Source organism: Nestor notabilis, unplaced genomic scaffold (assembly GCF_000696875.1).
Source record: "Nestor notabilis isolate BGI_N333 unplaced genomic scaffold, ASM69687v1 scaffold12780, whole genome shotgun sequence".
NCBI classification, from domain to species: Eukaryota; Metazoa; Chordata; class Aves; order Psittaciformes; family Psittacidae; genus Nestor; species Nestor notabilis.
This window is the reverse complement of record NW_009912526.1, coordinates 26,114-44,532: the sequence shown is the minus strand read 5'-3', so window position 1 is coordinate 44,532 and position 18,419 is coordinate 26,114. Positions and strand designations below refer to the sequence as shown.

At 37.5% G+C, this 18,419-nt stretch overlaps 1 protein-coding gene across 7 annotated transcripts in view; it reads left to right on the top strand.

The window, feature by feature from the left end:
- Positions 1 to 17,643, top strand: part of CREM (cAMP responsive element modulator) — a 29,178-nt gene extending 11,535 nt beyond the window's left edge. For 2 of the 7 annotated variants that reach the window (XM_010019917.1, XM_010019902.1), the window contains 5 exons: positions 968 to 1,059; positions 1,181 to 1,323; positions 6,754 to 6,942; positions 14,701 to 14,857; positions 16,926 to 17,643. In XM_010019917.1, the coding sequence (XP_010018219.1) occupies positions 968 to 1,059; positions 1,181 to 1,323; positions 6,754 to 6,942; positions 14,701 to 14,857; positions 16,926 to 17,070 (726 nt within the window). In that variant the 3' untranslated portion in view covers positions 17,071 to 17,643. Of the gene's footprint in view, positions 1 to 967; positions 1,060 to 1,180; positions 1,324 to 6,753; positions 6,943 to 10,169; positions 10,260 to 14,700; positions 14,858 to 16,524 lie in introns of those variants that run through there. The other 5 variants (XM_010019893.1, XM_010019909.1, XM_010019925.1 and 2 more) reach the window with 4 other exon arrangements.
- Positions 17,644 to 18,419: the final 776 nt, after the last annotated feature.

The following is an 18,419-nucleotide window of genomic DNA, read 5'->3' as shown; positions in this document are numbered from 1 at the left end:
TCTTCCCTGTGCTGCCTGGAAGCCTCCAGTGATTCCAGGTCAAACACTTGAGCTTTCTAGTCACTTAACTCATGTTTGTTCAGTGTTAGCTTAACACAGTACTTAGTCTGCAACTGCAGCCTGGTCTGTCTTTGTGTGAAAAGGTCATTTTCCATACTAGCTTTTACTGCGCTGTTTCAGTTTGGAAATCTTAAATGCCAGTAGTTCTGAGTAGTAAAATCAAGAAAATAGGGTGTTTTCCTTGTACACTAATCACTTTCAGTTCTTTGTAAGATAGTTGCTGGTAAAGAGTGCGATTCAGCTCGAGGCCACAATGTTGTCTCAGGTAATTTTAAGAGAAAAAGAACTTGTGAAAATATTACTAATAAAGGTCTGAGAAAATGAGACATTGTGAACTTGTTAGGGAGTTCCTAAAACTTGTCAGAGGGTTCTAAAACTTGTAGAGTATTGTTAAGCAATGTATTTGTATTTATGAATATGTGTTGGTAAGTGTACTAAATGTATAAATAAACATATTTTCTAAATAGCTTTGGTGTGGTTGTGAAGAGGCTTTTGTACTGTATACTGTCCTTTAAGGTGTATTAGTGCAATATTCATTATTTTAAATGTTCAATTTCACTTTAAAAGCTAATTAAAATGTGTGCTATATTTAAAGAAATCTATCTTCAGTACTTTTTCTAGGTGTCATTTACCAAAAAGTAACCTGGATTATTTTGATATTTTTTTTTTTTCATTCAAGTAGAAGATGTCATCTAAATGACTGTGTGTTGCTAACCTCACAGTTTATGATTTGCTTTGGTAAAAGAAGTCCAAGATCACCCAGTTAGTGATTAAATAAATGCACAAGCTTCATGTATGCAAGCATGGAAGGAATTTTTTTAAATAATCTTTTAATCTTTTACTCTGTTGCTATATATTTTTTTTTTTTTTAATGAAGTTATGAATTTCAGAAACTTTGCTATTACAGGCAGCATCGATTGCAGATGAATCTGCAGAATCAGAAGGGATAATTGATTCTCAAAAACGTAGGGAAATACTTTCAAGAAGGCCTTCATACCGGTAAGGACTTTTTATTTTGGTTTTTAATGGCAACTTACATATTACAGCAAAACTGTCTGATAAAAGCCTTATTTTTCTCATGGATATGGAATTTCAAATATATAAAATTATCTTTTTTTAGAAAAATTTTGAATGAACTATCATCAGATGCTCCTGCAATACCGAAGATTGAAGAAGAAAAGTCAGATGATGAAGGAGCGCCTTCTGGAATTCCTGCAATGGCCATGCCAGCTGGCCTGTATCATTCTAACACAGGGAAATACAGTATGTTTCCAAAGATACTATGTGATGTTGCAGAACATATGTAGGAACAACTTTGCTTCTAAGAGCTCCATAATGAAGTGCAGATGTTGGATTTTGGTGAAGAAGAATGAGAGCTTCTGTATTCCTAAATAATTTTAATTTTTGTATTTTTTCTAACATGGGTATTAGAAACTTCTAGTCTGTTTCTTGTTAAGTTTGTTGGTTGCTAGATTTTGTCGTTCTAGAACTCCTATGCATTAAAAATGTGGAGATGAGGCTCAGGTGAAATGAAAAATGTTGATGCTTTTATGTGAACATTCAGTGTTATAAATCATTGTGGTTTCCAGTGACTGTAATTTGCTTTGTATTAGTGCTATTCATTACATGAAATGACAATTAGTGAGTTAAACTATTTTGAAGTCTAAGGTTGGAGTATGAAATTATTTCTTAACTTTGAATTTTCTTTTTTAAAAGAGCTATGTCTCTTCCTCTCCAGCTGTCAAGTATGAACACTTTAACTGCAGAATTAACCTAAACTATGGTCTCCAACATTTAATACTTCATCCAAATGCAAGTTGAAAGTTAGATTCACAGTTCTGTTGTATAGATTTGTTGAGTTTTTTTAATTCTCATATTTATGTTAAAAACGTTGGATAACTCTCTCCACAGCTTCTTTGGGCTTCATCACGTATTATCCAAGGGATAACTTGCTAATACCTCTTTTTTTTCAATTATGAATTAGACAAAGCTTCATTCCTACAGGGTTTTTGTTGTTGTTTGGTTGAGTTGTTTTGGGGTTTTTTTTTGTGGGGGTTTTTTTGGTGTTTGTTTTTTTTTTTTTTTTTTTTTTTTTTTTTTGTTGGTCGGTTTGGTTATTTTGGGGTTTTTTTCCTGAAACAAGAGAACAGAGGAAGAGTGTTAAAACATTGCAGTAGTATATAAAAGAGGCTAGAATGGCTCATCATGCCTGCAATTCTTCAGTTATTTAATTCATGCAAGTAAAGTAATTATCAACTCTAAGCAAGCAGAATTTCCCTATCTACCTCTTCAGCATAGAAAGTAATTTTGCTTGGGTTCCTAAGCTGCTTTCCTTACCTTTTCTGTAACATATAGACCTAAACAGATGTCTGCTTCATGCTGTCCAGCATCTGAAGTGCTCTTTTCAGCATACTTGTGGTCATGCTAAATTACAGTTATCTGGTACAGAATGTGGCAGGTGTTCTTGACCAAATTAAATTATTTTCTTGAAGTTTTGAATTATATTTTTGGTTTGGCCTAAGTTTAGTTAAAAATATATTTGCAGTTTCAAGGCTTAAAAAGAAATGCTGTAGTGTCTGTATTGTGTTCTAGTGAGCCTTCAAACCTGAGGGATTTCTAAGAAATTAGAGTTTAGGGTTTTTAACTGTAGATTCCTCTAGGAAACAAGAGTTGTACTTACACTAGCAATGTCTTGCAGGAGGTGATTCTTAATTAAGGATGTTTTAATTTGAACATAACTATAAATCATAGTGACAGGGAAGTGTATAAAAGAATAATGAAATGTATAGGTTCTGCTTTTTTGTTCAATCAGACATTAACTTCTGAAAAATCAGAACATCACCAACAATGTGCTTAAATTAACAGAGTCCACAAAAAATTAATTGTCATTTATCTTAATTTAAACTTTGCTTTTGCATGAACCAAGCATAGATTTCTGGTTTATGCTGCTTTTCCTTGGGATAAGTTATAGACATAGCCTAAAACATGTGCTGTGTATTTAAGGTAATTTAACTTGTTAAATAGCTTCTCAGCCATAATGAGGCGTTGCTTCAGGATGCAGTGTCAGCTTTCATACACTTTCCTGATGCTGCCTCAAAACTTGAGAGCTCTGTCTTCATGGAAATGGTTTTTCTTAACCAATTTTTTTTCCTTTTTTTTTTTTTTTTTTAATTCAACTTTTGAGGTTAAAATCTCACACATCTTCAGTGAAATGCATGTGCTCTCTAATTCTGGTTAGGAAAAATTGTTTCCAAGTGGTAGCTAGGATGGTCTTCTCCTTGTACTGGAGGGGGTCTTAATTTGGAATTTACCAAAGAGAGCTTGACTGTTCACTTCTGGTCCTTACATGCATAAGGCACAGATATGCAGCATTCCTGAGCAGCTGTCCTGTAATCCTCAGGAACTGCTGTTCGCTAAAACTGGAAGCACTGTGTGGGGGTGCAGCATTGCCCATGTTGGTTTCAGTCTGGATATGATTCAAATGGTCACTACCTGCACCTGTGTTATCTTTATGTCTTCTGTCAATACCTCTTTACTTTTGCTTTTAATTATTGTATGAGTACTACTCTCGTCTTGACCAGCATTAGTTGCATGGGTTCTCTTGTACAGGCATCCAGCAGTTTATGCATTAAGCTTGTACAGTGTTGATGGCAATGAAGAATTGGAGAATTGGTCTTGCAGTGTCACTACAGCCATCTGTCCTGTGCCCTGGTTTAACTCGTACCGTATGCTACTCTATTTGCTCATTCCTTATTTTCTCTACTGTTCTCTCTGTTTCTGCATAGGAAAGGCAGTTTAGTTGAAAATATAATTTTGACTGTATGTTGGTGTTTGGATGTCTATTTTTGGAAGAAGTTGATAAGTAAATTTTTCTGAAAAACAAATACATTTTCTCTGTTAGCAGCAGTAATGGTTGTACTTTGCTTACTTTTTGCCAGCCAAAACAGTGTGTTGCCATGGTTTCCAAATATCTTTTTCCTCAGAACTTCTTGGCTTTAGCTTATGGAAGCAGACAGACTGACAGGCATGACCATCTAGATAAAATGTGTCTGTTACCTTCATTAACATCTGTGTTACGTTTCTCTGAGGGAAACAGGTAGTTTTGCATGAAGTGGTGTCTTGTGTTATGAGCCTTATAGCCTGATCTGACTAGAAACATATTGTTTGCTGTAGTTTAGTTCTGTCATGTTGGTTATTGAATACTGTATTAAAAAAAAAAAAAGAAAAAGAAAAACTAGTTTTGCCTCACCTGTGGTGGTGGTCTAACCATGCAAAATATGCTGGAGCCTGCATGCAGCACTTCCTACATTCCATATTCCCCATTATGAGGGTAGGACTGGAGGTCCTTGCTGAACTCTTTTCCAGTGTTGCAGATGGGGCTCTGTTCTTGCTCTCCACCATTAGAGGAATTCCCCATTTTCTCCAAAAAGAAGTTAATTTAGCTGCTGGGATTTGGCAATTTAGGTAGATTACTATGTTCTCAAAATACTAGCTGAGCTTCTAATAGTTAATATTGTCTAATTTAATAATAACAGTTTCCTAATCAACTGATAGTATCTCAAGTGCTCTTTGAAGTGTTACTATCTGATGTTTCACTTTCAAGATAACTTACTATTGTCAAGACAGATCATTTGAAATTAACTATCTTCAAAACTCACACAGGTGTGTAATGAATCATGTATTCAGATAAACAAAGCTGAACCTTCAAGAATATTATCCAATATTGCGAATCTGAAAGTAAAATCAGGAGCTGGCAATCCTGAATCTGTAATTACGTATGACTTTTGTACTATCTCAGACCGCTTTAAGTGCAATGACAATGATTGTAGTTCAAAAATACCTCTTTGGGGGAGAAAGGAGTTTGTTACTTCTTGAGAATTGGGTTCTTATCTAGAAGTTCTAGGAATATTTTAATTAACATAAGAGACATGGATTTGACAGGTGGACCACTTGGATAAGGAATTGGCTGGATGGTCGCACTCAAAGAGTTGCGCTTAACGGCTAGATGTCTAGGTGGAGACCAGTGATGAGTGGTATTCCTCAGAGGTCTGTACTGGGACCAGTATTATTTAACATCTTTGCTGGGGACATGTGCAGGGATTGAGTGCACCCTCAGCAGGTTTTCTGGTGACACCAAGATCTTTGTTGCAGTTGCCATGCTGGAGGGAAGGGATGCCATACAGAGGTACCTTGAGCGGTGGGTCTGTGCAAACCTTATGAAGTTCAGCAAGGCCATATGCAAGGTCCTGCACCTGGGTCAGGGCAATCCCAAACATGGATACAGGCTGGGTGATAAGAGGATTGAGAGCAGCCCTAAGGAGAAGGACTTGATGGTACTAGTGGATAAAAAACTAAATATGAGCTGGCAATATGTGCTTGAAGCCCAAACAAACCAGTTGCATCCTGGGCTGCATCAAAAGAAGTGTGACCAGCAGGTCAAAGGAGGTGATTCTCCCCCTCTACTCGGCTCTCAAGTGACCCCACCTGGAGTACTGCATTCAGCTCTGGGGCCCCCACTGTAAAAACAGACATGAACCTGCATGATTGGATCTGAAGGAGGGCCATGATCAGAGGCTTGGAACATCTCCCTTATGAGCCTTATCAGGCTGAGAGAGTTGGTGTTTTTTAGCTTGGAGAAGGCTTCGGGGAGACCTTCTAGCATTCTTCCAGTACTTAAAGGGAGCATACAAGAAAGATGGGGAGGGACTCTTTTATCAGGGAGTGTAGTGATAGCATGAGGGATAATGGCTTTAAGTTGAAAAAGGGTAGATTTAGATTAGATATGAGGAAGAAATACTTTATTGTGACAGTGGTGAGGCACTAGAACAGTTTGCCCAGAGAAGCTGTAGCTGCCCCATCCCTGGCAGTGTTCAAGGCCAGGTTGGATGGGGCTTTGAGCAACCTGGTCTAGTGGAAGGTGTCCCTGCCAATGGCAAGAGGGTTTAAACTAGATGATCTTAAGGTTCCTTCCAACCCAAAACATGCTATGATATTTTTGCTATTAACAAGGACAATGATAACTTCAATTGTATATACAATTAATAACCTCTGTAGGGAATTCAATTTTTGTCTTAAATAATTACAGTGAGCAACAAAGTATGATTTTTTTTTTTTTTTTTTTTTTTAATGGGGAAGTATATTTGTATCTTTCATATTGCTGATTATATGGGGAGAAAATCACGAACTTTGTTCTGTTTCTCTTTTTATGTAAGTATTGGACTCTGCAGCTTGGAAAAACATTGTTGGGCTAGAGTTTCTCTTGCATTAAGTAAAGGATTGTGAAGCTCTTTCTCTGTCTAGATGCTCTTCCTTTGACCTAGGTTTTGTTTTGTGGGTGTTGATAAACATAGTTGGGTTTTTTCTTTTTACTTTTTTAGTTTAGTGTTTGTATGCCTATAAGGTACTATTTTTATTTTTTCTTGTATTAAAACTGTTTTAAGAGAGTTAATATTTCTGAAAGCATAGAGATAAAATGTGTGGAATACTGCTTTTTCTGTTACACACATGGCATGTACTACACGACAGGCTTTCTATTTATGGAAATCAGTATTAACACTATGCAAGCTGTATTGTGCAATTGATCTTTTAAGCAAGGAGAGGACCAGGTGTTCTGTCAGACAGTGTTTATTTCAAAAAGGGAGAGTCTTATATCTCTTTCTATTGCCTAACTTTTCTTTTTCTTTTTGTCTTTAGTTACTATAACTCAAGGTGGTGCAATCCAGATTTCTAATCCATCCTCTGATGGTGTCCATGGACTACAGACATTAGGAATGACAAATTCAGGAGCTCCTCAGCCAGATGCTACCATTGTGCAATATGCAGGACAATCGCCTCATAGCACACAACAGTATTTTGTTCCTGGAAGCCAAGTTGTTGTTCAAGGTATGTTTCATTAGGCTATTGCATTTTAATTTTTTCATACAAAACAATGTTTCTTAAAAGGCTTTTTATTTTGTGTTGACATTATACCTGTGTAAGAAAGTGAAAGGCAGTCTTAGGAGGAGATTTGATTTCTCTGTTCAGTAAAGCAGCTACTTCTTTTGATTAAAAAAGTTATGAGGAGGAAATAACAGTATAAAATAACTTTCTGCTTTGAGTTCTCCTGTCCAGACTTGGAGAGATATGTTTAATTGCAGTAAAGACACTGTTACAGATTGAAAGGAGATGCTGAGGGTGCATCTTATTTGATATATGAAACTAATTTGGGTTTTTTTTTTCAGCATTTAATCAATCTGAAGTTCTGAAGTTCTTTGGATATGTTTAAGGTAGAATTTCCTTGCAGTTTATGACTCTTGTAGTTACCAGAAAGGCGATCTTTTACTGAAGCTAGTTTTCTCACAGCAGAACACTTTGTAGGTCCTATAACATGCACATATGCAAAATGAACCGTGAATAGTGAATTCTAGAACCTTACTGGTCCCAACCTTTTGGAAATGCTGAGAGAGATTGAGAACCAAAGATATCTTGGATTCTTACCAATACCAGGGCAATTAGGGTTGGTGTTTGGGTTATGGTGAGGAAAACCTTTGAAAATGGGGAAGAGATTTCTGTACAGAGACACTAAATGGATGGCTTCCATTGGACTGTGGGTGGGGCAGAATGAGCAGCTGTTCAGTTGTTTCCTAAAATCTCCCCAGTCTGTGAAGAAGCACAAAACTTAGGGATTTTATCTGGCAGCATGTCAGTTCTTGGGAGTTTCATTTATGGGACTCGTCTTCCTTTACGGACTGTTGCAGGGTTGTCCTTAGACAGGGCTGTCCTCTAACCTCCCTATTAATTCTCAGTGATGGGCTCAACTACTTGATGGCATAGCCCATTAAGTGATGAAAACTTGCAAAATGGATTCAGAAACGGTTACTGAATAGCTGCTATATCCTCTTTCTTGGAAGCCTTTAGATGCTTTTAACTAAATTGATATGTTCACTGTCCATGCTCAGAGAAGTTGACATGCTGGAATTCTCTGTTCCTTTGGCCCAAGTGAAGTCTAGTGCTTTAGTGATACTTACAGCTATTGACACAGAAGAAAAATGGTGTATAACATATAAAGGGAAAAATACAAAGGGAATTGTAAGTGAGCATGAACTCAGGGATGATGAGAAGGTAAAAGGTTTCAACTTAGTATATACACTGTTGATACTAGAAAATCTTTTAGAAAAGTATCTTTAATTAAAGAAGTACATAAAAAGAGTATGAAAGCACGTGAGGATGTTTATGGTAATACAGATTTCTTTATGATAATAATTGCGTGTCGTCAGCAAACCTGAGTTATTTAGGATGGAGTGAGACAATGGAATTAGTTTGGTATATGAGTCTAATATGTCCTTATCTTGCCCATGCTAGAAAGTCTGTAGTCTGTTTGTCATTTATGTACAATTTGGAGTTGACTGGTCACCTGATACTTTGGTATTAGGTGATTATAATGGGAAAAGATTATAATAGGAAAGCAACATTCTGCTTGGTAATCTTCCCACTTATATGTATATTGTTATAGTGATTCTGGATGTATAAATTTTAATTGCCATGGAAGTAAAACTCTAAACAAATCAAAGCCAAACAACCAAGATAAACAAACTGCCCTAAAAACCCAAACAACAACAAAAAACCCAAACAAAACCAACAATAACAAAGCCACACAAAATGCCTCAAACAGCCCCTCCCAAAATCCTAGGCAAACCCCCCGAATATTCTAGGGCAGAAAAGATCTGTTTCAGATAATGCATATATTTATATTTTTTTCTGATGTATTTATTGATGAATCTCATGTAATAATGTGTAATAATCACATAAACCCTGTGCTTGATGTTTTTTTTATAGCCTCTGATTGGGAAAAAGAATTAGTATAAAAGCACTAAAGGTGTTGATCCACCGAGTGATACCCCATTTGCTCCAAGTTTACATTTGCAGGCAACATCAGAGGCAGTTCCGATGTCCTGACAGTTCCCTATTACAGTTTAAGGTTTTGGGTTTGGTTGTTGTTTTTTCTTTCTGAAACAAGAGAGTTTAATTATTATTGAGAATGTGCGTAAAAAAGTTGTATCAGAAATCACTCTGTTGGGATTTATGTGTGTTTTCATAATGTGGTCAGCAGTATGAACAGTGGTATTTCACATCTGAGGCTTTTATTTCTTGCATGCTTCAGTTCTGATCTTCTATTTATCTGATCCTGAAGTGGTCCTGTAATCACAGGGCACTCCTTTTTTGCACTGATGCTTCCATTATTGCTGTCCTTGGCATAGGTTCACAGCTGATGAATTACCACTCTGCATTTATTTCAGACAAAGGCCTTAGAAGTTTGCTATGCCCTACATACAGACTGGTGCCTGGACTGTTGGTCTGAAACTAATTTCATTTGAATTGGTGTAAATAAAGAGTAACTCTGTTAGAGCTGAGTTTTTGGTTTTGTATTTTTATTAATTAAAAAATACCTAAGTCAACCAGATCTCCTGGACTTCATCTGAAAAGGAGGGAATAGGGGTAGCCCTTACCCAGAATTACTGTTACAGCATCTGGAATCACTAGCTTTAGGTTGACTTTGGAGCTTTTTTTTTTTTTTTCCCAATCTTTTCTGAAGCTTTTAACTTAAATGAGTGGGTTGTGGGTTCTTCCTCTCTCCCCAAAGCAAGGAGTTTTAGCCTTTCATTTAGCTATTGTTACATCTTATTAAGCTTTCCTGTCTTGCATGTCTCTCTGACAGAGGTCTCTGCCTTTTAGTAGAACTGCTTCAATCAAAATAATTGCATGTCTTTTTAAAATTTCCCTGTTTTCTATCTGATCATGACTTTAATTTGGATTAATTTGTGAGTGCTAGAGCCATGTTTTAACTTCTGTCAGTCAGTGCTGTGAATTTTCAGGTCTTGCTTTATAGGCAGCTTTGTGGTAAGTGCTTTCTCTAGCTTTATGAATAATTCAGAAAAAAAAGAACAAAGCTAGGCTTATAGAAATATGGAAGAAGGGGAAAAAAAAAAAGGAAAGGCTTACTGGAAAAGGAGTTCTTTGGGCTGTAGTTTCAGTGAGCTGTTCCAGTGACAGAGAGTATTAATGACAGTGGTAAGCAAGTGAGGTCACTGTGATGTCAGTGCTCTTGCTTGTAATCCTGCACATGCTTGCTAGTTTGGAACACTTCATGCTGAGCTCTGGTAGAGGAACGGGAGAATCGTGTGTGCAGACGCTGAGCATGGCTGTAACAGGAGATGAAACAGGTAAAAATCTTGTTAGTCTTTTCCATTATGTTTTTGGCTGTCTAAGCAGTGCTTAGTTGGTATTTGTGACATTTTTCTTTTGAACCTGTTGCTGTAACTCTTTCATCTTTCAAACAGTGCCAATAGCTTCTCATAATATCTAGTTAGTACAGGATTTCAGGGCAATTTAAACAGTTTTGTTTGAGGGGGGGTGAAAATCACTGTTAGTGCATAAGTTCTTGCACAGATTGATTCAGACGGCTAATCTTTACTATTTGATGCAGGATTTTGCTGAGAAATCCACCACTCTTAAATTCATCTTATTGTGGAGATGGTCATATATGTTACTATGTTTATAATTGGGTTTTATTTTGTAAAAATGACAGTGCTTTTTTGTTTAGCAATAAACTCTAAAACCTATTTCAGCTCTAAAATCTTAAGCAGAGCTGAGAGAGAAAAAGTCTGCAGTTTCGGTACTGTAAATAAACCCTGTGCTTTCATTATTAGAGAAAATGCTGAATGCAAATGAATTTGAGAGTGATAAATTTTAAGTATTGTAGCGCCTGCTTGTTTTCTCCTCCGCTGTTAAAATGGTCTGTTCCTCAGCTAATTGAGTTCAAAAGGCTGACGTCATTAGATTTCCTGGAATCGTGTTGCAGTAGGGAACTGGAAAAGTTAAACTCCAAACAAGATACACATTGACGTCAGCTCCAAGTCACGCTGCGATTTAGTCAGTTCCTTTCTGCTTCGTCAGTTGCCTCCGGCAGATCTGTAATGTTAACCGGTTCGCAGCCGGGACCTACGTGCTGCTGCTCATTGCTGCTACCTACTGTTTCATTAATCCAAGATAAGTATCTTCTCTAAGTCGACGTTTTGTTTTTTTATGCTCAAAGGGGTAGTGATTCATGCCTTGTTTAGCCAGTTTAGTGGTGAAGTTGAAAACCCTTTGATAATTTAGTTCCATCATGACTTGCAGAAGAATAGACGCATTAATACATAGCATGCATTGGGCTTTTTTTCTCCTGGATAGTCACTGAAAGAACTCAAGTGCTGGGATGCTCTCTAGTGTTCAGCAAGTTACTTTTTTTAAGGATCTGCTGATACAAGGTAGTTGATCTTTAAAAAAAAAAAATATTTTATTTTTTGTTAATTTCTCAGAGCTGTATTTACACATTCTTTCAGATGAGGATTGGTTTTTTGTTTGTTTGTTTGGCTTCCTGTTAATAATTTCCTTTATGTAAGTCTCAACTCAAAGCTTCAGGTTTTCGCTGACTTCCTACTCCCTTGCAATTTTAAGGAGGGGAAAAAAGATAAAAATTATCTGGAGCAATCTGTTAGGGAATACACCTTCTCCAGGTTTGTTGCTTTGCTAACAGTCTCAGTCCCATGTATGGAATATCAGGAATTACTTTAAATCTCCATGGATCATCATTGGAAACAGTCACAGAGGTTTGTCAGTCTGGATCAGGGGGTGTGGGATTTTTGTCTCAAGTGCTGAAGTGGAAGGTACCCTTCTCTGTAATATGCAGATACATTACTAGACATAAGCCATAATTTTATCTTTTTTTTTTTTTTTTTTTTTTTTCCCCCCAAGGGTATGTTACACCACTACCACCACATACCCCTCATCTCCTGCTTAAAGCCTGTTCCAACTTTCCCAATGACTTATTTGGAGGAAACAGTATTTTATTGTAACTTCTGGAGATATTATACAGAAAAATTTGCAGACTTTGAAATAATTGATTTGCAATAATGTCTGGGTTTACAAGGTCTGTACGGCAAAAAGGTTATTTATCTCTGTTACCACATTGTTAGATTCATAAATGAGTCAACTGTTAGGTAGGCACAGACACGACTGGAACCTGCTCAAACTGTTCATGCAATATGTTGCTTACTGGTGTTTGCTGATCCCAGCTGAGATAGGAACTCACTTTTGTTAAGTCTTGTTGCAGGTACATGATCACAGAGAGTCCTCTCAGGACTGAGTGTAACAGCAGCAATAAGTCCTATTAGCTAATATCTGACTGTAAATCAAAGACAAAAAAGTGGTTGGACTTGCCAGGCTGAGGTGACCTAGGTCATGGGCCTTTCCCCATGACTTGATCTACAAAATGCTTCACCTGGATTTCTAATTCATTGTAGGTAGTGCAAACCAAGATAACAGCTCCTTTTTTTTTTTTACCTGGGCATGATAGAAAAAGGTAGTTCTTAGCGTAGACTCTATAAAATGTATGTAATACAACCAGCATAAAGGTGAGCCTGTAGGGTTTATAAATTTCTGTAATAAAATTCCATAGTGCTAAGAGATGTGGAGAACTTAAAGAAAGGGTTAATTAATTTTCTTCTAGATGTACAAGGCCACCAAACCCTGTGTTCAGAGTGGCTGCCTGTTTAGTGCTCACAGGGCTGTCCTGGGCTGATTTCTCTCTCTCTCCCCCATCCCCAGGGGATTATCTGTAACCCAGGCCAGTTCACTGGTCCAGTTCATCTTGTAATTCCACAAACACTTTTACCATCAGGATAGAGAGAGGGGGAAGGTGTAAAGTGTTTAAACTGATAAGGATTTCAGGACACACCTATAGAATTGTAGTCTAAACACAGCTTGATCCTATTTTTTGTACTTAATTAGTAAAGCACTTTCATTAACTTAATAAGAATGATAGTGATTTTTTATTTGGTTTAGGTTTCTTCCGCTCCCCGTAGTTGACTAATGTGTCTTTACTGTTGTACCTGTCAGTTTCCCCAAGGTGTTTTTGTCTACATTTTTTTTCCAAGTTGTCCCGGTTTTGGCTGGGGTAGAGTGAATTTTCTTCATAGCAGGTGATACAGTGCTGTGTTTTGGATTTAGGATGAGAATAATGTTGATAACACACTGATGTTTTAGGTGGCGCTGAGCCACGCTTACACTAAGTCAAGGACTTTTCAGCTTCCAATGCTGCCCTGCCAGTGAGGAGGCTGTGGGGGGCACAAGAAGCTGGGAGAGGACACAGCTGGGACAGCTGATCCCAACTGGCCAAAGGAATGCTCCATACCATGTGGCATCATGCTCGTGTATAAACTGTGGGGAAAGCTAGCCAGGGGCTGCTGCTCAGGAACTGGCTGGGTATCGGTCAGTTGGTGGTGAGCAATTGTTACTCATTTGCCTCGCTTGTTTGCCTTGTGTTTTCTTTCTTTTTGTTATCTTCCTTTTCATTACGATTCTTTTGCTTCTTATCATTATTCTTCTTATTATATTTCAATTATTAGACTGTTTTCATCTCAACCCACAAATTTTCTTACTTTTACCCTTCTGGTTCTATCTCTCATCCCCTGGGAAGGAGGGGAGGTAAGCAGGTGGCTGTGTGGCGCTTAGTTGCAGGCTGGTGTAAAACCATGACACCAATTTTTCCATTATTTGAATATTACTTTAAAGAATTAAAGTATAAATTAATTATAAAAGCCTCTGAAATTTAATGTTTTATGTTTAATTGCTTTAATGACAAAATTTGGAGTTTGATGTGTGATAATATATATTTATGGAAAGGAATAGGTAAATACTTGCTTATAATTTGAAGAGAGATACTTTTTTTTTTTTTTCTTCCCCTCTTCCTGTGTCAGACAAGACGCTGTATTTAGGGCTTTTAACAGTATTCTGAAGTTGGGGTACATCATGTAGGAATAAAGTACCTCAGAAATACAGAAATGAGGGAGACTATGAGGAAGGTATTGGTTTGAAATAACATGTCAGATTTCAGGTCTGTGGCTTGGGGAGGGCTCAAAAGTTGTAGTAGGTTCAGGAGCTGAATATGAACTTTTGTGCTCTGGTTTACTGTGTAACTATACCCCTTTCTGTTAAACAGCCACTACTTTCTCTTGCCTGCTAATTCTTCAGCATCATATTTGTGGTCCTTTTACTTAAGGAACATACCCCTGTTCACTGTGAGCACTTGTCTGTTCGCTTTCATTCTGGCAACAGCATCTCTCATTGGTTTTCCAAGGGTTGCCAAGCTGCTGCTCTAAAGGGAGGAAAGGCAGTAAGGCTGGTACTGTTGCTATCACAGGGAAAGAGGAGAAAGTTGACTTCTGAAGCATATAAACTTCAGTGGCTGCAACAGCAGGACCATCTTTTTGTGAGATTGTGCAAACAGGAAATAAGTGTGGATGCTCTGTTGGTGTTTTTCAAACAGCTTTCCCTATGTTGTCTGAAAAGAGCCATGTGGAAGCTTTCACAGGCTTCAGTCTGGCTGGCTAGTGGGACCACGTGCTAGAGCAATTTAGATAACTTATTTTACAGCGTGGAAATAAATGCTAGAAATATAACCAATGTGGTTGTGACATGACAGGCCTATGAAATGTTTTATGTAGCAGGGATCCTGGGTTACTCCCCAGCAGAGATCTGTTATTCTCAGACTTTTCCATAGTTCGTTTTTGTTTTGGTTTGTTTTTTTTCCCATGAATTTTAAGATATGATTCTTTTATACAGCTGCCACTGGAGACATGCCAGCTTACCAGATTCGAACTCCCACTACTACCTTACCTCAGGGAGTGGTAATGGCAGCCTCACCAGGGACTTTGCATAGCCCTCAGCAACTGGCAGAAGAGGCAACTCGCAAGAGAGAGCTGAGACTTATGAAAAATAGGTAAGACTATATCACAATTAATAGTCAGTGTTGAAAAACAAACAAACCCAACCCCAAAACGTTTGAATGAAGCTTTCTTCTTAAGGTCGTGAGCACTGCCTGTGAGTGCTGAAGGGAAGGCAAGAAATTGTCAGTCATCCCACGTCCTTATAGCATTGTGTATTGGCTGTTAACTCTGGAAAACTGGAGTTGACCTTATTACCATGGATTTTTAGTTTGAAAATATTATGGAAATTCAGAAATCAGTATTAGTGTTGTCCCTTTCTGGTTATTTCTGTGATCATCTGGAGGTGTACTTAGTGTTGAATCCCCCCTTGCCCCACCAACAGTAAAATGACCACTATGGGTTTGTTCATCTTGAAACATCCCAGCAAAGAACTGGTTAGGAAAATATCTGAGGATCTCATTAGCAGCTGTCCATTAATGATGCTCTGAAGAGGACTTATTCTAGGGTGGAATGATAATTATAGGCTTTCCTAAATAATTGGCTACTGGGATAAGTTACTGTGCAGTGCCCCTGTCATTTCATGAGGCGTTTTGTGTGAGGTGGCTGTATTTTTTTTTTAATTAGTTGGCATGGGCTTGACTGTGTGCTGTAACTGCCAGTCTTTCTCTGTGCATTCTTCTTGCTGTTCTTAGGGGACTCTCCTTTTTTTAAATGCCTGGCTACTGCAATCAGTGGTAGTTAGATTAATGGAAGAAATAGTCTGCTATGCAGATCTCTAATGCATTGAATAGCCACTTGCTTTATGATTAAATTAATGGTATTGCTTTGCTCTCATGCCTGTCCTTTATTTTAAATTACTCGTGATGATCGCTGCATTGTTGTGCTTCCTCTTGTTTCTTCTCTCTTCAGTTTTAATAATAGCATCTACACTCTCTCGTAAAACTTGCTGGGAAGTTACTCTCACAGCTTGACACTTTATCGTGTTCCAGGATCTTAAAAGACTGAATTCCCAGTACTTCTAAAATTTATTCTGGAATTGAATGCCTGTTCAGTCACATGCTTCTGAAAATACTACCCAAAGTGTTTAGCTTCAATATAAGAGAATTCTGAGCAGAGCTATGAGAATGGCTCCATGCTACCATTTGCCAGCAGCAAAAACAAAAACCCAGATGCATGTGGTTGAAGTGTGCCCAGGTGGACAGCTCTAAAATGCCAGTAGATTGTGTTTGTTTGGACTTAAATTTTGCTGTAGATTGTTACATTAAGGTAAAGAAATAACAATAGGTTGTAAGCTTGGCATGTAGCTTTTTGTCTGAAGAGAGTAGTGTTATGCTTGTATTTTCTCAAAGTAAATTCTTTGGTTTAATTTTAAGATTTTGATTGCAGAAGGTAATACTGATAAACAGACAAAATGGAATGCGACTGGAAGAAGAAATGCTGCTTCTTTACTCACTGTTTTTCTTAGTTCCTCTGTGTATCAGTTCCATCTTTGTATTAGTTGATGATAAATTTGTTTCAAGTTCTAGTTCTTTTGAATTGTATTTTAACTGTTACTGCTTATGGCTTTTACCTGCTGTTCTGTTTGTGCAATCCAGCAGTTGGTGGTGGTGGTGTTTGTTTTTGTTGTTGTGGAACAGCAGGGGTTGCAGGTAATTTCATTTATCCAGTCTTTGCCATATTGTGGCTGTTCCTGTAGTCATTTGCCTTGTATTGGTTCCAGGGAAGCTGCCAGAGAATGTCGCAGAAAGAAGAAAGAATATGTCAAATGTCTTGAAAATCGTGTGGCTGTGCTTGAAAACCAAAACAAGACTCTCATTGAGGAACTCAAGGCCCTCAAAGATCTTTATTGTCATAAAGCAGAATAACTGTCTTTCATTTGGACCTCGTTTATTATGAACTTAAATCAAGGCATGAGAGGAAGCAATTCTACAGATTGCCATATGAACTTGAGAAAGAGACACTTGAGGCCCTTGTGGAACCCAGTTTTGCTTAGTGTTTTCAGACTGATTTGGGAGATATTCCAAAATTTGGAATTCTGTCATAGTCTCCATACTCTGCTGAGCTTTCTAATGGCATGCAAATGGCTTTTTTGTTTGCACTTTTTACTTCTGCTTTTTGCAGGGAAGCTGCTAAAGAATGTCGACGTCGGAAGAAAGAATACATAAAATGTCTGGAGAGTCGTGTTGCAGTGCTAGAAGTTCAGAACAAGAAACTTATAGAGGAGCTTGAAACCCTAAAAGACATTTGCTCTTCCAAAACAGATTAGTAAAAATATTTATTATACTGTGAACTGACTAAAACATGACCAGTTGCTTTATAAGACAATACATAGCCAACATGAATTAAGGCTTTCTTTTTGTGTCATTTATATTATATTCCAACTCCTAACATTCCTGAATGCTTTCCTGCTTTTTGTCAATTCATAGCTCTAATTTCAGGTCTCACATGCTCCTCCTTTCCATCTCCCAAGGAGCCAAATGTTAAAGAAATGCAACAAAGTAAAAAAGCGCATAATTTTTAAGAGCTGTTTCTTTGCCATATATTTAACATACTACTTTTTATGTGTTAACCGAGTGTCCTGCACATAGAAAATATTTTACAATTATTTTAGATGATTTGTGAAGATGATGCATCCAGTAATACAAAGAAAATCAAACAACCCACGGTATCTCAGGAAAGAGTTTATAAAAGAATGTTATGATTACATATATGTACTAGCATACTAGTCTACAGATGATTTTATGGCATATTTTTATATTAGTTGCTTTGTGGAAAAAGTATTGTATTGCTGTCACTGAGTGCCATGGTTAAAGATAGTTTTTAATAGAACCATGTTGTTTAACCTGTGTAGTGTCTGATTTCCTTTAAACACCTGGTTATTGGAGATACTTTAAAACCCACGAGTATCTGGAAGAGGACAAAAGAGTACACCTGATCTTGTGACATGATGTAAAGTATATTGTAAATACCTGAAAGAAGATGTCTGTTGTAGGGCTGCTGTTTACTTAATTTTTTTCTAGTAGTAGGCTATTTGATTTGTTAGAGATCTGTATATCAAAGTTCAATATTGAATCCTAAATACTTCATGTTCTAGATTCTGGCCAGTTGTAGACAGTTGCCTATAGCGAAGGCTGATGATATAGTTCTTTTTATGCTTTCTGCAAAATACTGAGAAGGAAGTGAAGATGACTTAAAGAGGGCGGCTTTCTAATAAACAGTAACTATCTGCTGATTCATGAGGTTCTGGAATAGCCTGTAGGTGAGAGATGAAGATCTTTAAAATAAACCCTTGCTTAAACCAAATTACAGTTCTGGTGAATGAAGTACATGCCAACTTTCCATTGTGCTTTGGAAGAAAATAGTGCTTATGCAGAATTGCTTCTGGGTATTTCTTTAATTCAGGAATGATCTAATTGTTTGTTGGCCAGTACAGTCTATGAGCAGAGTATTTGGGAGCTTTGCTGGAACTTAGCAGCATCGTTGCCTTTACTGATGTGGCAGGAAGAAAGACTTAGTTCCTACTTAATTTGCTTTTCGAGGGGCAAGTGTGTGTATGGAGTGGGGAGAGGGATGGGATCATACCATCACTGAAGTCACTGAGACTTCTTCCCTTAA